At 37.8% G+C, this 8,830-nt stretch overlaps 1 protein-coding gene across 1 annotated transcript in view; it reads right to left on the reverse strand.

Moving 5' to 3' along the window:
- Nucleotides 1–8,830, reverse strand: part of Bmp5 (bone morphogenetic protein 5) — a 120,741-nt gene that overhangs the window by 65,967 nt on the left and 45,944 nt on the right. The window contains exon 2 of the mRNA XM_005347610.2: nucleotides 7,090–7,282. Within this exon, the coding sequence (XP_005347667.1) occupies nucleotides 7,090–7,282 (193 nt within the window). The remainder of the gene's footprint in view (nucleotides 1–7,089; nucleotides 7,283–8,830) is intronic.

Consider the following 8,830-nt stretch of genomic DNA (forward strand, 5'->3'; position numbering starts at 1 on the left):
AGGAGAGGAGAGGAGAGGAGAGGAGGTGGAGGCGGAAAAACAAAGAGAGAGAGAGAGAGATGGGAGGTGGGCAGGCCCACCTTTAAAGAGGAACATAGTGAATGTGCGTGGGAGGTGCTCTTAGTGGCTGCAGCTGAGGATATATCCTGTCAGAACCTCAAGGGCAGCCCGGTACAGATGCCTAAATACTAATACTTACTCTTCCATATCACAATCCATGATGAAAGGAACTCGGGTCAGGAACTCATAACTGGAGTCATAATCAGTTACTAAACAAATAAATCCTCCTATGTCTCTTCTCATCAACATCACCACCATGGTATTGAGGAATTAACAGTTCTAGTATTGAGCATGCAAACAAAATGTGTCACAATAATAAATTATAATTTCTGAATTTTCTCTGAAAAGTTTGCCCAGCCCCAGTGGTTATATCTAGATACACTTCCACTTCTAAGACTCAGGGAGACTGCAGAAGAGGGAACAGAAAGCTTTTAAGAACCAGAGGATCAGGGAGATGGTGTGAGATGGTGTCTCCTAGTGATGTCAGAAACTATACCCATAAGGTCTCACCGATATGACTGCCTACACAGGAGCTAAACAAGGATGACACCAATGGACATGCCAATGTAGATGTGGGAAGCCTCAGAGGCCTCAATGCTACACAACAAACAGGCGACTAAGAAATGCAGAGAGTGGGAGAAATAGCCCTTTCCAGGAAGAGTACACCAGTTAGTAGTCAGCCCTGAAAACATACATACAAGTAACAACACACAAACCGAGTAGGTTATACTTAGGAATATGTACTTATATTATCCATACATATATGCATGGAAGACAGTGAAAAGGAAACCATGTATTTGAAAGACAGCAAGTAGTGGTATATGGGAGGGTTTGAAGGGAGGAAAGGGAAGGGGGAAAGAATGTAGTTATAATATAATCTCAAAAAAAAAAGAAAAGAAAATATGGGGGGAAAGGTTAAAGCTTAGCTTGTTTATAGTTGACCTTTACTATATAACACAAAACAAACATGGACTTTTAAAATTCTAAAAATCATGAGGATCATTGTTACAGAACATCTGATTCTGTTATATTTCAGATGTTTAGGCAAAAAATTAGTCAAACAACCAGGAATTATAGCACATGTCTTTAATCCCAGCACATTACAAGAAGATCTCTGTGGGTGTGAGAACAGCCTAACCTACATAGTGACTTTCAAACCAGTCAAGACCACAGAGATCCTGTCTTTTTAAAAAGGTAAAAGAGTAATATTAAATTAATGGAAAATACCACTGAAATAATTTTTAAGTTTGATTTATATTAAGAACATCATTATTTTTTACATTGTATGGTTTTATGTTATAAATAAATTTTAATATTTGACAAATTTTAAGTATCATTATACCCATTATACCCTATGTTACCCTGCAAAAGAAACTAATTTTTATGTGCCACCCAGTAAATACGCAGAAGTTCCTCCAAGTCAAATAAGAAAAAAAGGAGATAAAACTACTTCACAGACAGTCCAATCATTTTTCAACCCCAAGAAGTGGACACTGTGCCCAGGGTACCTTCTCCAGAGCTCACAAAAATGTGCTGTGTCTTACGGTCCACCTGAGAAACACTCAGGGAAAAATCAACAAATCCGCTCTTTTCTGAACCAAATCATTCCCACATTCAGGTTTATAGCTGAAATCTTCTAATGCAGCAGAACTTCCCACCTTGGAAATATGAACGCTTGGGAGAGGATCATTCTTCGTCAGTTAAGGGAGATGCCCTGGGTCTTTTAGAAGGTTTAGCAGAACCCACTGTGCAAACTCAGAATAGCCGCACATTCGATGCCACTGGTATCCACACAGATCTCACACCATCCCCATTATTGTGACAACCAAAAATATCTTCAGACATTGACAAATGGTCCCTGGGGAGCCATGTGGCCCTAGCTGAGAAGCGCTGATAAAATCAAGTTTGATCCCTGTATGTAAGAAATATAAGCTGTGTTTGAGTGCTGTCCTGCACAGGACGCAGTCAGCCCAGCCTCCTTTGAGAGCCCTGCTCTGCTATCCTCAAGGGACCAGGAAATCTTCCAGTGGAGAAACTGTCAACATACATACATTTGGAAGAACGTCCACAGAAGAATTCTAAATCTTAAAGAGGCAGAAAGGGGGAGAGGCGGTGTGAATGGGAAGCTGACCGTGAACGGAAACAATGACAGCGGACCGTGAACTGAAACACACCGAGGAGAGTAGGTAGCCAATGGCGTGGAGCAGTCTAGCTTAACACGGTTCTACAGTGAAGGCTAGAGATTTATTTCCATAGTAGAGCATTAGAAAAAATGTAGACGTCTAAAAAAAACTCATTTTCATTAGGGAGAGAGAGAGAAACTAATTTTTAGTTCAAATGAAACACTTTAGTACAGCGCTTGACACAGGAAATGTCCATTAAATGAACCATCACTGGTTCATCGCTGTTGATCGTTTTATTTGGGCATTATTTAATTGACTAGATATGTAGGCCTCCTAACATTTCAGTGCATAATACTTTAAAGCTAAAATCCACCCGTTCGTCAGCCTATAAAACGTTCCTACTCATCCTGAAAGGTAAGCACCTAGCGCCCTCCCCTGAGGCCCCTCACCCGCCCACATGAAGAACTCATTTCCCTTCCTTCATGCTTCCGCATCACTTAGTGCATACTTACATCATAGCTCTTAGCACATTGTGTGATTGTTATTAAAGTCTGTGTGAGGCAGACTCGCCACATCCCGTGTCCCCCAGGCTATGAGCTTTGGAGATCTTATTTACTCTGCCTTGGGTCCTCTGTGCTCGCTCAACAAAAGCGTGCGTGTGGCGCTCAGCTGCATGATCTGGAAAATTTAATAGTGTGGAAACCTCATTTCTCAATAATGTCAATATATGAGGTGTGACTGAAGAGCAGCGCATTCTATATGGAATTTTGGAGCTGTTGGTTTTATATAAAACGACTCAAATAAATGAAATGATAGAAAAATGTGTTACCTCTTGAGCAAGAAATAAAAAGACTTGGATACCTATCAGAACACGTTTTTAAATTGCATGCATTTAAATATGCATAAGCATAAATCATGGATGTAAGAGATGGTAGGAATGAAACTGAGAGAGAGTTGCGAGTTCTGTAGAATAAACAAGTGGGAAAGGAGGCCATAGAATGGCTCTGTCTGCTTTTCGGTGTGATTGCGTTATACTGAGAGAGGAGTCACAGACTAGCTGGTTACTAGACCAGCCGGGGTCCCAAATGTGAAACATATTCAAAGCATCATTCCAAACTATAGCAAGGATCCTCACCCACACAGGAAAACAGTACCTTAGGGACAGCAAGCTCCCACATAAGATAATGCATACGTACTAGCAGAGGCACTGAGCTAGAAAGTGCAGTCCATGAGGATTTCAACTACTTTTGAGGGTTACATTAAAAATGTTACAAGTTTGATGGTGAAAGCTTTGAGAGATGGCAAGTATTTTGAAAACATGAGACATTATTTTATTTTCCTACCTCTGTTTTAGATCTTTAAGGAATATCCTTTGTGTATTACGTATGTACATATGTATGTATGTATGTATATGAACATGAATAAATTATTTCAAAGATTTATTTGAATTTTAAAATTAATTTTTGTATTGCAATTCTTTCTGTTTTAACTGTGATCATATAATGTGGAAAAGAGGAATTTTTAACTTGGTTCTTTTCTCACAGAATTAAAGTCAAATTAGTATGAAAAAAATTCAATATGAAAACAAAGAGAATTAATTCTTAGTTTTCACTGGGGAAAAATTCCTTCCATAGCTGGAGAAATACATGAGAAACTTATTTTTAAATCTTGATATTTTATGTTGGTCCTTCTTACTAAGGAGTGGTTGGGAATTCTACTTAGCATATATGTAACATAAAGTTGTTTTTCTCTATCCTTCTCTCTTTCTCTCTCTTCATGTGTGCATGAAAAATTATCCTGAAGAAAAAGAGCAATTGACGTGTGCTGGTCAGTTTTCCATTACTATAATGAAATACTTAAAATAATAAACATATAAATAGAAGAGAGTTGTTCAGACTTGTAATTTTACCAGCTTCAGTCAGTCTTGGTCAAATTGACCATTGGAGCCTTGTCTGAAGGAATACATCGTGGTAGGATCCTGTGACTGAACCAACTACTCATCAGCCATGAGTCAGTGCAGGGAAAAACACAGGGTAAAGGTCCCACATTCCTCTTCTAGGCCATCCTCCCAATTGAATAAAGATCTCTGGTAAAGTTCCCATTGCCTCTTAAAGACCTAGGGCACCTCTCAACATCCCCCTGCCAAAGATCGCACTTTTGACCTATGGAGGGGTCAAAACTATACAGGACCTGAATAAAAGTTGTCTTTTTATTTTAGCCAATAAAAAAGTCTATATTAAGATTCAATCAAAATATTCCCAATGAGTAAGACCAGGTATATAAAGGGTTATTTTGAAAAAGACTTGAGATATTAAATAACAAAGTACAACTTAATGTATATTAAATATACATGACTCCCCACCATAAGTAATCACAATGTCAAAATATTAATGCAAATCAAACAAGTTAGTAGTTCTGATGATAAAAACAAGTGTTTACAATACTCTTCCTTCCACTGTAGAAAAAAACAGCTACAAGTAAAAAGAAATTATATAGTTATAGAAATATTAACTAATGTTCAAAATACTATTTTCAAATTTCACTTAGCTTTAAAGTATGCTACCCTTACTTAGTACCAAACAGATGTTTTGTAGGGCACATACTGGCCCTGTGCCTTAATTTTGTGAGTAGAACCAGGGGTTGGATGTCATGGGCCACACCTGAAATCCTATTACTTGATAGGCAGACATAGATCTGTAAGTTCTAAACTAGCCTTGACAAGACATTGTCTCAAAAAAAAACAAAAAAAATCAATGATCAAAAGCAGCACTATAGTAAGATATATATTTTTTTTCACCCATGGCCAACAATTACTAAGGTTAAGAAAATGACATGGATCTTTCTGATTTCTTATTAGTTCTCTTAGAATTAGCAATGCATTTGTTTGTCATAGCCAGAACATGGAAACAACCTAAATGCCCTCAAGAAAAAAATGGAAAAGAAAAATGTGGTACATTTACGCAATAGAGTACTACACAGTAGAAAAAAATAACATCTTAAAATTTGCAGACAAATGGATGGAGCTAGAAAACATCATATTGAGTGAGGTGACCTAGATCCAGAAAGACAAATATCACATGTACTCACTCATAAGTGGCTTGTAGACATAAAGAAAAAAAAAACAGCCTACAATTCATAATCCCAGAAAACCTAGACAAGATCCTCTTTGGGATCTAATCTACATGGGAAGTAAAAAGAGATCTTCTGAGTAAATTGGGAGCGTGGGGACCATGACAGAGGGTAGAAGGAGAGGGGAGATGGAGGGAGGAGAGCAGAGAAAAATATAGAGAGCAATAAAAACAATAAAAAATAAGATATAAAATAGGAGCCGGGCGGTGGTGGCTCACGCCTTTAATCCCAGCACTCGGGAGGCAGAGGCAGGCGGATCTCTGTGAGTTTGAGACCAGCCTGGTCTACAAGAGCTAGTTCCAGGACAGGCTCCAAGACCACAGAGAAACCCTGTCTCGAAAACCAAAAAGAAAAAAAAAAGATATAAAATAGGAATGCATATAGAGTAATATTTATTAAAATCAATTCTCCTTAATTAGTGTTCCTTGGAATAGTAATAAGTGCTACACATCAAAAATTCCATTAACTAATAATTTTAAAGAAGATCAGTTAAAAGAAAATTAATAGGCTTTTTAACCATGAGCCTGCCTAAGACTTTTTGTATTATGAGCCTTCTCCAGGCTGTCTAACAGAGGTACGTGACATCAGCTTTTTATCTTCACTGAGTATGGTAAGAGATTAATGGAATGTTCTTTGGGAAAATATTACAGAGGAATACCAAGAAAAACCTAAACATTATGGAACTCTAGTTATCAAGGTAAAAAGGAACAAGACACTGACCCTTAAGTATTTGCCTCACCAAAGGATATAGTAGTTTACAGTAAAACGGGTTTGGTCTCATGAGAAAGAAACTGCTGGCAGATGAAGAGCATCTTGCTATAACATGTCAATTATCCAACAAAGATAACTAACTAATCATCGGTTAACACCCAAGTGACTTCTGTGTTAAATTAAAGGTCAGAAAGCATGCCTAAGGCCCCTCTATAGTTCATACTTGATTGTTCATTTGCCTTCCGTTATCAGTGACATTTTCACATATTTAACGTTTCCGTCTATCATCTGTTTGCACACAGTTCTCAATATCCTTAGACAGAATATATACTGGCTGGCTGTCAGATTCTAACATAAACAGGACTATCTTTATTCAAAAGTCACATAACTAATTGCATAATATCCCACCCCCTCCCTAGAAAATCAGTCCTTCTCCGACTACAAGAGTACTACATTATTTAAATAATTTTCTATGAAAGTTTTAAGTAGACAGAATAAAATGCAAATTTTCTGCACTGAAAGACAAATTTACAAAATGAAATAAAAGCCCAAGAAAGACTAGATAGAGAGTTGTAATACTGTTTTGCTACACATGTCAATAATAGAAAATATGTAAAATGTAGGAGAAATTTTTAATATTTTTTGTTTTTTTGTTTTTTAGACTTAGTTTCAAATTTCATTCATGTATATGTGTGTCTGTCTGTGTGTTTGCATGCACATGTGTATCAGATGCCAAAGGAGGTCAGGAGAAAGGTTCAGATCCCCCAGAGCTGGAGTTAAAGGTGGGTGTGACTGCCTGATATGGGTGCTGGGAGGCACATCATGGCCTCTACAAGACTGAAGCTCTTAACTGGGAGGCACATCGTGGCCTCTACAAGACTGAAGCTCTTAACTGGGAGGCATCTCACCAGCTCCTTACTCTTCCTTCCCAATGGGCCTCTGCCGGGCTCAGTATCTCCCTTCACCCAAGAAAACATGCTGTGCATCATATAGGTTCTCAATGACTTTAAAACTAAAACTCAGTCTTTTTGTTTGCTAGGATAAACAGTTAACATAAAGTTGATACCTATTTGTGTATTCCTTGATGATCTGATATATGCTGATCTTAATGGTCTCGTTTTCAAATCGCTGGTGGCTCTTGTCCTTATATATCCGGAATTCAGCAGCTGTCACTGCTTCTCCATGCGGGATCTGGGTCAGATCAAACCGAAACTCTTTGTAATGCCTTCTTTGATGAGAAAAGTCCTTGTCTCTTTCAACTGAAAAAAAAAAATTAAAGGAATGAAGAAAGGAAAGATGTTAGCTCTTTATAAAATATGGAAATGAATGATAAATTCTCCACCTTTTAAAATGAAAACAAACTGGATAGTATAAAACTGTGAAAACACCAAAACCACAGACCCATCTGTGTTTCCAGTAAAAGGAAATTCCACAAACCAATAGCCTTTTAGTTCAAATGCAATATAACTGTCTGGTTTTATACAAATTCCTGGACCCTAAATGGAAAGACTATCCAAAAAATGTTTTTAAAAAATGAAGGTTGTAAAGTGATTGCCAATGCTCATCGAGCGCCAGAACATAGGTTTCATCCAGGAATTTAAAAGATGCTACGGAAGCCTGACAGTCCCAAGCGAAGGTGCTGGTAACATTACCCTAGCCACAGAGGAAAGAGGAGGAGGATTGGGGTCTGTAACACAGGACCTTATTGGTGGCAGTTTCGGCAACAAATAAATAAGCCAGTTCTTTTTTTTATTCAAACCAAATTTATTTTTAGCTGAGCCATAAAAGCAGCATTTGTGTTCATCATGTGACACTTTGATTGTGTGAAGTGATGTGTTGTGTTCACTGCCCTATGTCAATCACCTTAAAGATAAGTCATCTAATGGTGCTCATTCTTTTACAAAAAAAAAAAAATTCAAAATCCTTCTTCCGTCTTTGGAAAACACACAGGAAACAGGACTCACTCTTCTATGAGACATGTACCAGAACAGCCCCCTCTACCTTACCACAAAGTGTACCACAAGAAAGATCAATTCCAAAGTGACTTCCCCAGATAAGGAATATTTATTTACTCATTTACTTCTGTGAATGAAATATTTTCTTAGACTTGTAGGCTTTTACGTGAATGATTGTTCTAGCAAAACATAAAGTCTAAAGACCTCTGTCTCATCTCACTCAGGGTGAAGAGGAAACCAGTTCTCCCTTTTAGCTACCTTTCTACCAAATGAAATAAAAGATATTGATCTCCTGAGAACAGTAAAAAAAAAATGCTGAAGGATTTAGAACAGTAAATTTCAAGTGTATTGTAACATGATATGACTTAGTGTACTGTCTGACACAGTCTCCGAGGGGCTGCCACAGCTTCCCCAATGAGTTAGCTACAAAAAGGATTCATTTAGTAGCATTTGCTGTTATTTGATGGACTTAAGTTTCTTTCTCTGTTTATTGATTTTTCAAAATCTTAATTACTTAGAATAATATGGGATAATGTGAAAACAAAACATAATCTGCTACAATACACAATCGCTTGGGCATTTCATAATTACTGTCAACAGTAATTTAAAATTCTCCCAATCATTTGTTTCATTGTTAAAATTTTAGTGCAAAAAGATAAAAATAATACATACAAGGGCTAGACTTATAAATTTCAAAGCTTGTGTTAGCAATCGAGCTGATGCCACTGACAGGGGTGCAGATGAGCCAGCCCTGAGGACACGAGCATGAGAGAGCTGGCCCAGCCCCTCATCTGCCTTGTAGTGGCATGGACCCAGGAGAGATGCCCTCATCAACCCCACCTTCTCCTTGCC

This window comes from Microtus ochrogaster, chromosome 5, assembly GCF_000317375.1.
Source record: "Microtus ochrogaster isolate Prairie Vole_2 chromosome 5, MicOch1.0, whole genome shotgun sequence".
Lineage (NCBI taxonomy): Eukaryota > Metazoa > Chordata > Mammalia > Rodentia > Cricetidae > Microtus > Microtus ochrogaster.